The sequence below is a fragment of the Lolium perenne genome, chromosome 3 (genome assembly GCF_019359855.2).
Source record: "Lolium perenne isolate Kyuss_39 chromosome 3, Kyuss_2.0, whole genome shotgun sequence".
NCBI classification, from domain to species: Eukaryota; Viridiplantae; Streptophyta; class Magnoliopsida; order Poales; family Poaceae; genus Lolium; species Lolium perenne.
In genome coordinates this window covers 42,221,487-42,238,428 of record NC_067246.2, presented here as the reverse complement: position 1 = coordinate 42,238,428, position 16,942 = coordinate 42,221,487, and the positions used below count along the sequence as shown (strand labels likewise).

General features: G+C 42.7%; 1 protein-coding gene and 1 pseudogene across 1 annotated transcript; one reads left to right on the top strand and one right to left on the bottom strand.

Annotated features, from left to right (window-relative positions):
* Positions 1-245: 245 nt before the first annotated feature.
* On the bottom strand, positions 246-5,245 carry LOC127340666 (putative disease resistance protein RGA3). Its single transcript, XM_051366402.2, has 4 exons — positions 5,145-5,245; positions 4,212-4,632; positions 3,917-4,100; positions 246-3,342 (listed from the first exon to the last, which is right to left on the bottom strand). The coding sequence occupies exon 4, from the start codon at positions 3,233-3,235 to the stop codon at positions 608-610; it is 2,628 nt and encodes an 875-aa protein (XP_051222362.1). The 5' UTR covers positions 3,236-3,342; positions 3,917-4,100; positions 4,212-4,632; positions 5,145-5,245; the 3' UTR covers positions 246-607.
* A 1,799-nt stretch (positions 5,246-7,044) lies between these two features.
* Positions 7,045-14,362, top strand: LOC127340668 (putative disease resistance protein RGA3; annotated as a pseudogene).
* The last annotated feature ends 2,580 nt before the right edge of the window (positions 14,363-16,942 follow it).

Genomic DNA, 16,942 nt, shown 5'->3' with positions numbered 1-16,942 from the left:
GGTCGGTGATTCAAAGCCTATTTTAAATGGCAAGCCATGCGAAGAACTTCACTTTGGGAGGGGTCATATCTTCCAAAACGAGGCGCTAGCGGCCAAAGCGGTTGCCCCAAAAGATTGGGCCTTGTAAGCGGATTTAAAGGAGTATTGACCATCATTGGCGAGGTTCCAATCTATGGCATCCGGCCGAAACATCAGAAAATAAACCACAAGCAGAGCATTATTATTAATCAAACAAATCCAAACAGTTAAGTGATAAATGAATTGAAAATCAATTGATCATCCTTCCGAACACAACTTGCTGATGGAATAAAAATGCAGCAATTGCAACTGGCTAGCATCAGCTTCAAGTTTACCATGCCATTTTTTGCTGACTACCTTATCTATCCTCTGTAGGCAGCCCAAGTGAATACTAACCTGAACCCCAAATGAACAGGCACATACTCCCTCCGTTCTTTTTTAATTGACTCGAATTTAGTATAAATTTATACTAAATTTGAGTTAATTAAAAGAGAACGGAGGGAGTAGGAAATAAGCGATGGAAAGAACAATAACATCACACTCCAGAATTCTAAGCGATGGAAAGAACAATGACATCACACTCCAGAATTCAACCAACAGACACCTCCCGTTGTCTGAATACGAGTAGCAGCCGCTTAAGTTTAGGCATCAGAGACTCTGGAAGATTGCCCTCCATAATATCACAGGGATTCCCAGTGTCGAGGGACCAACTTTTCAAACTGCACATGCGAGTGATGTGAAGTAGTTCAAGCTCTGGGAAAAAGACTGCTGGACTTCCGACTCCTCTACCCAGGAATTCTGTGCCAATGCTCTCTACAGAATCTGCACCTTCAATCTGAAAAACTTGTAGGTGTGGCATCTGGCCTGCGGGTGGAAGCTCTAAACATGATATGCACACATTCAGGTGCATATGACCCAAATTGGGCATAGTAAGCTCTGGTTTTGAACCTAGCCATCCTGGGAACATTGTACCAGGGAACGCAACAACAAAAATATATTCTAGGCTTGGTGATGGAATAAGCATATCATAAACTTGCTGAATTCTCTCAACCTCATCAATCTGGTACCGAATTATCTCTTGAGTACTAGCCACTGTGCAGCACAGTCCCAGTTCTTTAAGATTATGGCTGTCCTTAAGTACAAGATCACCTCCTGGTGCAGCTTTCTCTAGCTTCTCGATCCACAGACGTTGGATATTGGGAAGGCATCGCAACTCATCTAATTTGAATCCAGTTCCACTCTCGAAAACTCCTTTTAGGCCGTAGAGCTGCTGAAACTTTGCAATGCCTTTTGGAACATGATCAATTGCAGTATGTTCTAGCCACAAAAAACTTAGTTTAGACAGTCTCATCAGACCTGCTGGTAGGCTATCCAATTGGCGGCAACCAAGCAACGAGAGGTATTCAAGGCTGATGAGGCTACCTGTGGAATCTGGAAGTTTGTTAATTTCCGTATAGCTCAGATCTAACAACCTTAATAGCACCAATCTTCCCAGTGACTCTGGTATGTTTTGGATGCTTGTTCGACTGAGAACTAAGACACGGATATGCTGAAGCTTTCTGAAAATGTCCTTGTCAACTGACTTGAAGTTCTTGTTATTAAAAAGTAGGAGGCTCCTCAAGCACTTGTGCTCTTCTAGAGAGGGTATTTCTTCTACAGCGTCACTGATACCTAAGCGGCGCAGATTTGACATGGCACCATTACTTTGTACATTCATGAAAAGGGAGTGGTCCTTTGTTAGAAATTGTCCAAGTGACCTCAATAGACCGTGCATCGTTGACACACCCTTGTCCACGAACACTGGTATTGGTTGAAGAAGATTCCTCCTAACTAGCTCAAGGTAATACTCTTCAGCAATTTCATGCATTGATAACTCATGCTCTTTCCTCACAAAACCTTCGGCCACCCACCAGGAAGATACAGCATCACGACGGATTTCAAAATTAGGAGGCAGCAATGCACACCAGAGAAAGCACTGTTTAAGTTCAGGGGGTAAGTTGCTGTAACTTAAATACAGGGAGCCTGCGAGTTCCTCTGGGAGTCCATGAATGGACCATTTGCTATCTCGGATGTTCTTCCATTCCGGAGTTGTTCTTTTGGTAGATAGGACACCTGCAACAACCTTGATAGCAAGAGGAAGACCATCACATTTCTTTACAATTTCATACCCAACTTTCTTGAGTTCACTTATTTGCTCGTAAGGCTGAAAGGACTTCTTCATAAGCAGCTCTAAGCCATCATCATAATTCATTGTGTTTACTTGGTGAGTATGTGTTGCATGCATTTCTGCCAAAACATCATGGTTTCTTGTGGTGACAAGGACATGGCAATTCGAGGCTCTCATGAAAGGCGATCGAAGAAGATCAATCCAGACATCAGATTTCCACACATCATCCAGCACAAGAAATACACTCTTTCCTTTGATAGTGTCCAGTAAAAGTGGCAGAAGCTCGGTTTTGGTCTCTAATTGATCACACTTTTCTCCAGCCATTCGTATTGCCTGCTTTAACAACCCGGTCTCTGTATAGCTCTGAGAAATGCATAACCATATATGAACTTGGAATACCTCTCTTATCACCTGCTCATTATATATCTTCTGAGCTAGTGTCGTCTTACCGATGCCTCCCATCCCTTGGATCCCCAAAACGCTTGACCTATTCTCGTGGAACCTACTGACAATAATTTGTACCATGTCATCAACGGACTGTTTGATCTGTTTTCCGACAACCTCTAGTTCATCAACAGGAGATGTCTTATTTCTATCCACAATTGATACTTGAAATTGTTGACAACTTGTTCTACCCAGGTTGAACATCTCTGTGTTCATTTTAATCTCATCAAGCTTATCATTTATGTCCTTAATTCTTCTAGCCACCTTGGGGTCAAATGAAAGCTTTCCCAAACAAGATACCATAGACTGATTGCAACATACCGATCTAGCTGGTAGCAAAAGCTTCTGTGAATGAACCATAACAAGATCTATGATGACATCAACATCAAACATAACATCGCTCATGTTCTTCCACCATGCCTCTATCCGTCTATCTTCCATGGCCAGAGCTTCGGCATCCTCACGAACAGCGCTGAAGTGTTCCAGATTTTTCTTCAGCCTCTTGATATCCTTTTTGATGCTTAGCATCATTACAACCTCATTTTCAATAAGTTGAACCAGCTTTGTCAAAAATTTCGAAGTGAGAGCATCCAGAATGGTGCCCATAGTGTCCAAACCTATGGGTTCTGACTTTGACTCAAGTATTCCTGCTTTGGTGTTTTGTGAGCCTTGTTGTGCTGTGTGAGTTCTGCCCTCCTATTTAATGCTCTTCTCTGCATAAGTCAGTGGAAATTTACTTTATCACAACAAGCTCAAGAAACCCTTGAAGACATAACATCCAACAAGCAAAAACAATGGAAATATTCCAGGGACACCCTGTAGTTCTTTTTTAAAGTAGATACCCTTGTCACATTCCAAACAAATTTTCTCTAATTTACAAAGGTGAAACTTTTAAACATAAGGCTCGAAATGAGCCCGGCTTTGAATTAACGAAGCCATCAACCGGCCACAAAGGTGAAACTTATATGTCAGATTTTTCTATATCAATAACAAATTTTCAAAGTCAGGGTCTTGGGAGCAACGAGAGAAGAGCTCAGTCACAGCCTCACAGGGAACAAACCGAAACTAAAGGTTGTACCTTTCTACTGTAATGAAAGTGAAAGATGAACGAAGTAACTGAGGAGGCAGTGGCGGGATAGTCTAGAATTTCGTTGTCGAAGCCGGCGATGTGGCGACTAAGAAGGAATCTGGATGAATGAAGGATGAACCATACAAGAAGGTATCTCAAGTCTGGACCCCATGAGATATGTGGAATTCAGGCACAAATGGAAGATGAAGCTGTCATACCTCGCTGGTGGGCTTGTTCTCGCTGGGAAGCGGAAGGAGATTTAGCTTGGCTGCACAAACTAGCTCGCTGGATGCTTGCTCACACCTTATGGTTGCTTCGTTTACTTGTAATGTGGGAAGACCAGCCAATTTGGCTCGCATCAGGCTTTGCCTTAAAGACCTGTCCATCCCCTGTCATAGCCACCTAATAAAACACATTTTATTGGAATTAAATACACTTTTTTGGCATTTTCTTTCCACCTTATAAATTATCAACGCTTATTATATATAAAAAAAGACCACTGTTGTTGCAGACCTGGCCCATTCCATATTCCTCCTTTTCTATCCATCCCCTTGTCAGTAAGAAATTTGAACAACGAAGCTCCTTTTCTTGGGTTTCGATTGAGTTTTCAGAGCTGCATGTTCAAAGAGCTTTCTCCATAACGACGATAAGCTACATGAACGATACAGCAGAGTGTTTAATTAAGAGCACATATATTGTAGTAGGGCACACATGATTCCTTACTCAGATTCTTGCAAGCTAGGAGCCCAGGACAATGTAGTATACACAATCCGACTCACAAGAAAGAAGAACCAGCCTTGATGTAGACAAGCGGCGGCTCTGCTCCTGGTGAGAAATGGTAGAAGGGGGGAGTTGGATCAAGCTAGCTATTGTTGGACGGTTGCTCATGCTCATTGAGTCGCAAGCTAAGCCTCTCCTTCCGCCTGCATAGTTGCTTCATTGAGAAGAAAGCAGATGTTAGCACTGCCAATTCAAAGTCAAACGCAGAATGGGCACCTCATCAATTTCTTAAAATATTTGCAGCTGATTCCTTTAATAATACTATGTACCTATCAATACTAGGATAACCATTGCTGCACTGGCAAGTCTTTCGGTCTGTTTTTTAATTCAACCACTAACGTTTCGGCCACCTGGCTGTTCTCATCTACTTGCAGTCATGGCGCAAGTTAGGTGTAGAATCAGTATATAACATGCGCTAACTTGGCTTGTCTCGTACGTTGTTGCAACATTTTAATTAGGCTCAAGTTAGGTGTAGAATCAGTATAGAAGTGAGCAGCGATTGAAATTAGGAAGTGCACATGGACACATTTCGTCGAACAGGTCACATGCATCCACTCATTTGTTCCAGTAGCCATTCTCAAACAAAATTTCAATCAAAGAGCATACATCATATCAGCCAGCCAGTCAGCACAAGACGACGGAAGCAATATAGTAGAAGGGGCTTACGATGTTAAAGCAGAAACCACCGGCGGCAGCTCAACAATGCAAAGTGCCGATGCCTGCGACGCTCTAAAGATCTCGCTCGGTGTGGCACAGGGAGGAGCTGCCGTCCTTGTATCAGGCGGCGGCGAAGAGGTGGCCTCGCCGTGAAAAGGCGCCGCCGTCCTTGCCGTGCACCATGTCTCACGCCTCCCATTGTCAGCTGCGCGGAGGCGGTGACGAAGATGGAGACGGAGAGGACCACGACACGTCCGGCGGGTCGAGGTACTTGGGAGACGGGTAGCTGTGAGAGCGTTCTGTGGGTCAGGGGAAGCCGGCGCCGACGATCCACCGCGGCCAAGGACATGCCGCGCTTGGCGTGGGTCATAGGCGGTGACGTTGTGCGCCTCCTCAAGTGTCAAGCATGTCCAAAATGGCAAATTTTCAGTTTTCTGAATTTGTGTGGATAATTTATCAAGTAAAACGTTCGTTCCGACAATTTCGAAACATATAAACGATGCGAGGTTAGGGAAAATGCCTGGAAACTCATGCTTTCCAAATCGCCCTAAGTGAAGATTCAACACCCACTGTAACTAGGTTATATTTAAACTTAAGGCCTAAACCCAGCTTTAAATTAATAAAGCATCACATGGCAACACAACCGACACACGACACAGAATACGAATAGTTCAAACGACAATAAGGGCCACCACCGGACCCAAAAACATACAAACAGACCCAGTAACAAAGTTTGCAGGAACACAAAATAAGGATCTACGGGAAAGGAGTCCCGCTCAAGTCAATAGTGTGAAGACACCGAATCGTCGTCTTTAGTGAATGCCTCTGCCTGACTTCGAGGTGATGCATTGGTGAACGGCCAAGTTAAGTTCCACTAACTTACGTCGTGACCTTTGGCAGACCTACATCAGCAGCCTGGAAAATCAAGTCGAATATCAAGGAAGAGGATGGCCGTTAGTTAGGTTGTTCTGTAGTGATGTTTTTTTGCTTTCCAGGGCCGTTGCCCCTTTGGTTGCAGGTACGAGATTAGGACCTGATGAGTTGTGAGGAGATGTCGTCTCATGTTGTCAGCAAAGTGGAAAGTGGCCGCCCGTGCAGTGTTGTACATGTCTCTTACCTTTTTTTCTTTTTATATATGATTAATACACCTTATAGGATGTATTCTCAGAAAAAAAAAGATTATTATGTGATCTTTCGTAGAATTGCTAGTCAGCATGGATTAATTGATCCGTCCGTCTGAATTTTTTAGAAAACATCCACAATAAAGCTTTGGGGCTCATCAAAGGACGGTTGGGTATTCACTTCATCAATCCACTTGCTTGGCCAACTCTTTCGATTCACCAATGGTGGGACATCATGACGAAACACAAGGATGAGGCTTCGATAACCCTTCTTGTTTATTGGTAATTTTGGAATGAACTAAATGCTCCATCTTCAAGCACAAACACGCTCCCCCTCCGGTCATTCTCAAAAGGATTAAAAGAGTTGGCTTTGGATGTTGGCAGGCTGAGACGTATGAGTAATTTAGTGTCGGTAGAGTAATGCGTATTGTAATAAGGTTCCATTACAACCTTATAAACTTTCTCCTTAATTAATCGAATAGGGCAAGTCTTTTGCCCTCGTTTCAAAATAAAAAAAAGGCGATGGATCGCACAACCTAATGATGGAGTAAAAATACAGCAATGGTAACTGGCAAGAGTTAGCTTAGAGTTTGTCATATATACCATTGTTGATGTGACCCTATTTATCCTCTGTAAGCGGCCCAAGTGAATATTCAGTTGAACCCCAGAGGAACACACATAAAGAAAATAAACAATGGAAGGAACGATAACATTTGCCCCAGAATTCTGAAACTTCTCTACTCTATCTGTTTTTCTGCTTTTTCGTAAAAATAGGAAAAGAAAATGTGTGCCAGTTATGCCGTTTTCGCTGCCTACCGCGCCCCCGCCGTATATCCCTGTCTCCGCCTCCGTGCAGCTGGCGGCGGGAGGCGTGGGGAGATGGCGCACGACAAGAGCCCGCCTTTCCTCGACGAGCCCCTGCGCCTCGGCCTCGGCCTTCTCTTCTCCGCCCGCCCGCTCCAAGGACGCATCGATGTCTTTGTGACCTCTTGAGCGTCGCACGCGCCGGGAAGAGCGAGGCTCTAACACCATTGGGCTTCCCTTCTTTAACGCCGTAAGCCCTTCTAGCACTGCTTCAATACTCTTTGCGTTTGACTGAAACTTTTGTTTGAGGATGAGCACTACTGCAACAAATGAGTGGGTGCATCTACAAATAAATAGTGGATGCATATGTAGTGTTCGACGAAATGCTCATGTGCGTATCCTAGTTTCACTCGCTGCTCCTCTTCTTTTGGAATCAAGTTCTTATCCTAATTAAAATCTTGCAACATGGTAGGAGACACAAGCCAAGTTGACACATGTGTATAATGATTATGCACCTAGATGAGGCCGTGCCAGTGCAAGTACATGAGGACAGACATATACTGCTGCAATGTTATTGGCTGACTAAACAAACAGGCTGCAAGATTTGCAGAAATGATTGTCCATTTCTTGTTAATTTTGTATTAAAGAAATCAGATGCTAACATGGTTGGTGACGCGTGAGGCGCAGGGAGAGTAACAGAAATGATTGGATGCTCTGTGATTTGAATTTTGTTCAATAACTAGCATTACTGCTACAAATGAGTGGGCGCGTATCACTTGTTTGACAAAATGCTCATGTGTCGTTCCTAATTATACTCGTTGCTCCCCTTTTTTGGGGTGTGAAAAAATAGTTGATCCTAATTAAAACCTTGCAACTTTGCAGTAGACAAGCCCAGTTGGCACAAGCTGTATACTGATTCTACACATACCTCAGGTCATGCCAGTGCAAGTAGATGAGGACAGCCATACTATATTATGGCTGAAACGTTATTGGATGATAAACTGACTGAAAGACTTGCAAGTGCGACAATGATTGTCCTATTCTTGATAATTCCATATAATTGAAGGAATCAACTGCAGATATTGTAAGAAATTGAGTAGGTACCCATTTTGCATTTGACTTTGGAGAGGCAGATGCCAACATCTGCTCTCTTCTCCCATCAACTGAGTAAACGATGCAACTATGCAGGCAGAAGGAGAGGCTTAGGTTGTGACTCTGGAGCAACCATCCAAAAAGAACTAGCTAGAGATTCCCGTTCTCCCGCTTCCCTACAGGAGCAAGCCACTCTTGTACGCTGGGGCCAGTTCTTCTTTCTTGCGATCCTGAATTGCATTAAGTACATCGTCCTGGGCTCCTGGCGTGAAATAATCATTTCCTCATTATCCCAACGAGAGACACCACTGCTTTTTTTGTTGGCTCCTCTCGCATTTGTCACTACAGTTGAAAGGTACTCCCTTTTTTCTTTAGAAATGGAGTATCATGTCCGAGTTCCATGCTTTCTTCTGTTTTGTCTTCTATCTGGCATTGCGAGCTTCTATTTAGATGCTTTGAATGTTATTTTCCAGAGTAAATTCTACTTTTTTCTCTTGTTATTCCAAGCTGTTAAGAAAATTCTACTTGTTAACTCTAGTTATTCCGAGCTGTAAAAGAAATTTATCTTTTCCCCTGGGTTTTTACCTACAGGATTTTTTGTTTTAAGGGAGCATCATGAGCTCTCTGTGATGTTTTTTTTGCCTCGAACGCCTAGTAAATAAATGTATATTAGCAAACTAATAAAATGAATTGTATCGTGTGTACCATGTAGTAAGGATCTGGATCTAAAACTTTCAAGTCTGCAGTGATTCTGTACTCTTCAATTGAAATTTTGTTTGAGAACGTACACTACTGAACCCAATGAGTAGATTGATATCATTATTCCGAAAAATGCTCATATATGCTTTCCTAATTTCACCTCTGATCCCATTTTTGGGTAAAATAATTCGTTGGTCCTAATTAAAATATTGCAACTTGCAAGAAGACAAGCCAAATTGGCACATGTTATATACTTATTCTGCACCTATCTTCGGTCTTGCCAGTGCAAGTAGATGAGGACAGACATACTGTATTACTCTGTCCATGTCAAAATATAGACCATATTAGTTTTGTCCTCAGTTTGAACAAGTTTGTAGAAAAATTATGAAAATATATTTCATGATGGATCTGATCATATTGATTTGGTATTCTAGATGTTGATGTTTTCTCTATAAAGTCGTTCAAGGTTTAGTTTGACTTAGGAAAAACTAGCATGCATTATATTATATTTGACATGGAGGGAGTACTCCCTAAAATGCTACTAGCTAGCTAAATAAACAGACTGAAAGACTTGCAAGTGCAGCAATATTTGTCCATTTGTCGACATTTCATATTGAAGGAATCAAATGCTAATATTTTGGTGACACTGAGGCACAAGGAAAGTAATGAAAATGATTGGATACTCTTTGCTGGCACTGCAGCAACAAATGAGTGGATGCATATGAGCTGTTTGACAAAATGCTCATGTGCGCTTCCTAATTTCACTCACTGCTCCTCATTTTTGGAGTAAAAATTTGTTGATCCTACTTAAGATATTGAACTTGGTAGGAGACAAGCCAAGTTGGCACATGTTGTCTACTGATTCTTCACCTAACTGAGGCCATGACAGTGCAAGTAGATAAGCACAATCATAGTATATTATGGCTGAAATGTTATTAGCTGAATCAATAGACAGGCTGAAAGACTTGCAAGTGCAGCAATGATTGTCTTTTTCCTTATAATTCCTTATTATTAAAGTAATCAACTTCTATATTTTAAGAAATTGATTAGGTGTCAATTCTGCATTTGTCTTTCATCGGCAGATACCCACATTTTCTCTCTTCTCACATCAACTGAGTAAACAAAGCATCACACAGGCAATGGGAGCAGGGTAGCCGCTGCTCATCTGCATTGAGGCCTGTTCTTATTTCTTGTGAGCCTGAATCGCATATACATCATTGTCCTGAGCTCCTGACTTGGAAGAACCCTTTCCTCATTATCCCTGCAAGAAACCACCATGGTGTCACCGCTTGGCCCCTTCTCGTATCTGAAATTACGGTAGATTTACAAATGGAGTGGCATGTCTTGGTTTCCAAGTTTTCTTTAGTTTTACTTGTTTCCTGTCACAGGGAGCTTCCATTTAGTTGCTCTTTATGCTATTTTCCAGAGTAAATTATTTTCTTACCTGCAGTTGTTCGAATCTGTCAGAGACTACTAACTTTAAATAAATTCCTCTTTTTCTCAGTGCTTATGCCTATAGGAATTATTGTTATCTTAAGTGAGCTTATTGAGCTCTTTCTGATGTAACAATTTTCTTCCTTGGCCTGATTAAACAGATTGTATTCTTTTCTGAAACTAATTTATTTAAATTGTAATAATGATCTGGATCTAAAATTTTGTCACTTGATAATATTTGCAGAGAAGGGCATCCCTTCATGTGATTTGTGGGAACTGGAGGCAGACTGGCTTACTACCGCTTGGGAAGCAGCCTATACTTGGTTTAGTGCTCTTACCAACCAAATGTCTTGCCAACCACTTCGGCAGGCCATTGAGTGAGAATCGTCAGCCACAGGTTTAGGCACTATGGCGACGGTTTTGGATGGACTCGTTTCGATCTCCTTGAGAAAGTTGGGCCAGCTTGTCGAGGATGAGGTTGTGATGACATTATCTGTGGGAGGGATATCAAGAGGCTCAAGCAAAATCTGGAAGGCTTCAGGGCAGTTCGTCGGGATGCCGAAGCTGTAGCCATGAGAGATGAAGTGATCAATTTATGGTGGAAGCGCATCAGTGATGTTATGTTCAATGTTGATGATGTCATAGATCTTTTTATGGTTCATTCAAATATGCGGCACATATCGTCGCCATGTTGCTCCATGTTCTCTTGTTTCACAAAGCTTCTAGATGATCACAGGGTTGGTATAAGAATCAAGAGCATAAACTTAGAGCTTGATGATATTAGCAGGAAAGTAAACATGTACACCCTGGGGAGACCCAGATCTCCACAGCAACAGATAACAACTGTGGATACAGCTCCTATAGTTGAACCAGGGATTGTTGGAACAGCTATCACTCGTGATGTTGATTCCATGGTACAAGATATTGTTGTCGGTGTGTTCAATAAAAATGAGCCAAGTGTTTTTGGGATTGAAGGTATGGGAGGCATTGGCAAGACAACCTTAGCTCAGAAGATATTTTGTGATCAGATGATAAAGGAAGTATTCCAGATTCATATATGGTTGTGCATCTCTGAGACCTTTGTCGCAACTGGGTTGCTAAAGCAGGCAATACGAATGGCGAGAGGAAACTGTGATCAACTGGAGCCCAGTGAACTTTTAGTACGTCTAAAAGAAACCATCGAAGGAAAGAGTGTTTTTCTTGTATTGGATGATGTGCCGAATCCTGATGTCTGGAACAATCTTCTTCAGGCACCTTTATATGGAGCATTGAATGCATGTGTCCTTGTCACCACAAGAAACCAGGATGTTTTGCAAGCAATGATGCAACACATACCCACCAAGTAAACAGAATGAGTGAGGATGATGGCTTGAGGCTGCTTATGAAGAATGCCTTCCAACCGTATGATGGTACATTCCAGGAGTTGGGGCGTGCGATTGTAGGAAGATGTGATGGCCTTCCTCTCGCCATCAAGGTTGTTGCAGGTGTCCTATCCACCAGAAGAACCTTGGGGGAGTGGGAGATGGTCCGAGATAGTGAATGGTACGTTGAAGGACTCCCTCCCGGAGTAGGAGGCCCATTGTATGTAAGTTACAGAAACCTACCTGATGAACTGAAGCAGTGCTTTCTCTGGTGTGCTTTGTTGCCTCCAAATTTGGGAATACATCGTGATGCTGTCTCTTACTGGTGGGTTGCCGAAGGTTTTGTGAGGAAAGAGCGTGGGCGCTCAATACATAAGACTGCTGAAGGGTACTACTATGAACTGATTAAGAGGAATCTTCTGCAACCTAAACCTGAGTTCGTGGACCAAGGCGTGTCAACGATGCATGATGTATTGAGGTCACTTGGACAACATCTGATAAAGGACCACTCCTTATACATGAAAGTGGAAAATGATCTCTCCACATTCATGAATGATGAAAACAGTGTAGCCCGACCGAATCTGTGCCGCTTATGGATCAGTGCTGATGTGGAAGAATTACCTGCTCTAGAAGAGCACAAGGTCTTGAGGACCCTCCTAGTGTTTTATAACCAGAACTTCAGGTCAGTTCGTGATGACATTTTCAGAATGCTCCAGCGTATCCGTGTACTAATTTTCAGTGGAACAAGCATCCAGAACATACCAGAATCAGTGGGAAACTTGGTACTACTGAAGTTACTAGATCTGAGCCACACTGAAATTAAGGAACTTCCAGAGTCCACAGGGAGGCTTATCAGCCTCGAATGCCTCTGTTTGCGTGGTTGCCACCAGCTCCATAGCCTGCCAGCTAGTTTAATGAGATTGTGGAATATAAGTTTTCTCGAGCTAGAAGATACTGCACTTGATCATGTTCCAAAAGGGATAGAAAAGTTTAAGAAGCTCTACAACCTTAGAGGAGTTTTTGAGAGTGAGACTGGATTCAGATTGGATGAACTGCAATGCCTCCCCAATATCCATCGTCTGTGGGTTACGAAGCTGGAGCAAGCGACACCATGGGGTCAAAAGGTACTGGAGAACAGCCATCATCTTATAGAACTTGGACTCCGCTGCACAATGGGCGTGAGTACTAATGACAGAACTCTTTACACGGATGATAAGATTCAGATAATTCAGAAAGTCTACGAGAAACTCAAACCATCGCGAAGCCTAGAATATATTTTTATTGTTGGGTTCCCTGGTATAAAGTTCCCAGAATGGTTATGGTCAGAACCTGAACATAATATGCCAAATTTGCGTCATATGCACCTGAATGAGTGCATATCATGTTCAGAGCTTCCACCAGCAGGCCATATGCCACAACTTCTAGTTCTTCAGATTAAAGGTGCAGATGCCGTAGAGAGCATTGGCACAGAACTCCTGGGTAAAGGAGTCGGAAGTCCAGCAGTCTTTTTCCCAGAGCTTGAACTCCTTCACATCATTGGCATGTGCAATTTGCAAAATTGGTCCCTCGACACTGGGAATGCTTGTGATATTATGGAGGACAACTTTAAAAAGTATATGATGCCTAAACTCCAGCGTTTGCTGCTTCTTGATTATCCAAGACTGAGAGCTCTCCCTCCGGATTTTTTGATAAATCTGACGAGAATCCACATTGAAGGTGCTCATGAGCTGCAAGAAGTTGTCAACCTTCCTGCAGTTGTGTGGCTCAAGGTGAAGAATAACACATGTTTGAGGAAGATCGCCAACCTGGGTAATCTGCAGGACCTGTTTGCACAGGACTGCCCAGCGCTGGATCAAGCAAACAACCTGTGGTCGCTAAGACGTGTGTACATGATTGACTGCGCACGTGCCCAAGAGTTCAGGGATTGTCTTCCGGGAGAAGATCAAGGCGCCCTGTTCCATGTTGCTGCAGATGGACGTAATATCTTCCCAGATGAAACTCTCTACACTTAAACAGGTGAGAGAAATAGCTCTATTTCTACTGCAATTTGATATTATTGATTTTTTGAATTCCAATAGTGCAGACATTTTCGTGTCCACTTGAAATCTTTTTCCATTATTGCCAAGCAAAGTGCCCCTCAACCCTGTTGATCTTCTTGCAGGCTTATAGCTAGCTCCAGCTTGGACGCATTATGACATAATGGTAAGTTGATACAATACTCATATATTAGATTTGTTCAGCGTGGCTGCTCAAAATATCAGATTGACCAACACACGCAGCCTTTTTTTTTGCAGGCGTAGCTGCGTAAGGATTAAACAAAAAAAAAACACCTGAAGGGATTAAACAAAATCATTCGTCACACCTTGAAGCACAACGGAGTTGTTTAATCGGAGTCCGACGAGGGGATGTTTCTGTTTGTTGAATTCTGGTGTAATTCTATTGTTATTTCCATTGCTTATTTCCTTTGTGTGTTCCTGTGGGGCTCCGGTGAGTATTCATTTTGGTCCTCCTACACAGGATAAATAAGGTTGGCAGCAAGTTGTGTTCTGAAAGATAAATAAGGCTGACCGCAACTTGTTCACATGGCATGAGAAACTTGAAGCTGATCGATGCTAGCGAATTGCCACTTCTGCATTTTTCCTTTAGCAAATTGTGTTCTGAAGGACCATCTGTTGCATTTAAAATCATTTGTTCAGTTTGTATTGGATTGAATGAATCTCTATACTACTTAAAAAGAGGAACTTCCTCTTTTCCTCCCAACATTTTCTTTGGACCGTTTTATCTTCCCATCAAATCAAATACTACCTCCGTTTTAAGGAATAAAGACGCACACATATTTCGAGACGAATTTTGACCATAAAAATTGAGCAACAAAATATTAATTATATTATATGTAATGAGTATAGTTGGATTCATATTAAAAAAATTAATGGTATTAATTTCATACAAACAATCTTTATTTATTTGATTGAAGTAATTTTTGTTTAAACAAAAAATCACGTAAAACGAGAAGGATTTATTCCTTAAAACGAAGGTAGTAATCTCTATCTCTATCTTCTACTAACTAAAAGGAAGAGAGCGTTTGGCTTCTATTCCTCTCGTCCAATTTCTTCGTCGCCCACCTAAAAATTCACTTTGTTCTGGGCAATTAAATGGTCCTTTCGATCGGGCGCTCTCTCAATCAGCTCTCTCAATCAACGACCGCACACCCCGCACATGTATCCATGTTGCGTTGCCGTCCCTGCCACCGCGTCTCCGCACCAGCTGACATGGGTATGCTATATCGAATTCACATCATTGATATCTCTGGTGCAAAGTCTAGGAGGGAATATTGAAACCTACGAAGAAGTTTCAGAAGAATTCGAAGGATATTATATTAGGAAAGCTAAGCCCATATCGGGTAAACCGATATAAACTGTAATTCGATCTCGAGGTAGACTCTGGGATCCAAACCGCTATATAAGGATTGAGAGGAGCCACCAAGAGAGGGGAGATCGAACCATAGCAAACACCCATGTAACCCCACTTTCACATATTGTAATCTCGGCGATTCACCCTTGATAGTAATATTTGTCGGTTGCCTAAGTTTGGCTGACCGGTCTGTTGATTCGCCGACATCCTCCTTCCTAAAACCCAAGTCCATCAAAGAGGGCATTGACGAAGTTAACCCTTTGTCATTGGCGCCGTTATGGGAAGCTTGGACGCTGGAAATACGAACTCGACGACCTCTTCTTCAAGCAAAAACTCGACTAGATCGGGGGATCAGGTGGGCTTCGAATCGAAAAAATTTCGTCCGCACCCACCCACCCTTCTCCCGGCTTCTAGCGACTTTAGCCGAGGGAAGGACCCGACAATCGGGAACTACATTGGAACGCAAGAAACTTTTCTCCGGTCGGAACCAATCCGTTCGGAGTCGACTGCGGGAGCATCGGCTTCAAGGTCTTCATCAGCATCGCCCATCGGATCCATGGGCGGTAAACGTTCGGACGAGATGGCGTGGAGCAACGTCGGATCCGTGGCAAGCTTGGTAGATCTCGTTGAGTTACTCGACGGGGTATCCTTCAGATCGACATCGATAACCAGCAGCAACGCGTCGGATCGGGTGTCTCAGCACCCGACGGCCGAGGACATCAACAACGCGGGCGACGACACTGGAGACAATGCAGACTCCGGAATTAGGAAAGCCTCCTCCTATCTGAGTTTTTGAGTTATCAGGTGTGCATGTTGGAGTTAAGGCGAGTCGACGGAGAGCTGGAGGACGCATCCGATGAAGAGCTAGATGAGAACGGAAACCCGAAGTTTGACCCTACTCGCCTCAATCAACACCTATGGCGGAGCCAACGTCGGCAACGGATGCAACTGAGGCACAACAACGACTCTAGATGCTAATGTGGCAAACGGGCGTGCGATGCCTCTAGTAAAACTTTCACGTGAAGCATGGGACAAGGCAAAGGTTGCTATCGCACGGGGAGGTTTTATGGATGAAGATGCAACCCGAGAGGAAATGATGGCATTCAGATAATTGCTTCACAAGGAGAAAAAGGAGCTAAGTGAAGGAGATATGCCCTAGAGGCAATAATAAAGTTGTTATTATTTATATCTTTATGTTTATGATAAATGTTTATATATCATGCTATAATTGTATTAACCAAAACATTAGTACATATGTGATATGTAGACAAACAAGAAGTCCCTAGTATGCCTCTTAAACTAGCTTGTTGATTAATGGATGATTAGTTTCATAATCATGAACATTGGATGTTATTAATAACAAGGTTATATCATTATATGAATGATGTAATGGACACACCCAATTAAGCGTAGCATAAGATCTCGTCATTAAGTTATTTGCTATAAGCTTTCGATACATAGTTACCTAGTCCTTATGACCATGAGATCATGTAAATCACTTATACCGGAAAGGTACTTTGATTACACCAAACACCACTGCGTAAATGGGTGGCTATAAAGGTGGGATTAAGTATCCGGAAAGTATGAGTTGAGGCATATGGATCAACAGTGGGATTTGTCCATCCCGATGACGGATAGATATACTCTGGGCCCTCTCGGTGGAATGTCGTCTAATGTCTTGCAAGCATATGAATGAGTTCATAAGAGACCACATACCACGGTACGAGTAAAGAGTACTTGTCAGGAGACGAGGTTGAACAAGGTATAGAGTGATACCGAAGATCAAACCTCGGACAAGTAAAATATCGCGAGACAAAGGGAATTGGTATCGTATGTGAATGGTTCATTCGATCACTAAAGTCATCGTTGAATATGTGGGAGCCAT

Excerpts from the sequence above, each read along its gene's own strand:
- LOC127340666 (XM_051366402.2), bottom strand. The coding sequence starts at position 3,235 with ATGGGCACCATTCTGGATGCTCTCACTTCGAAATTTTTGACAAAGCTG.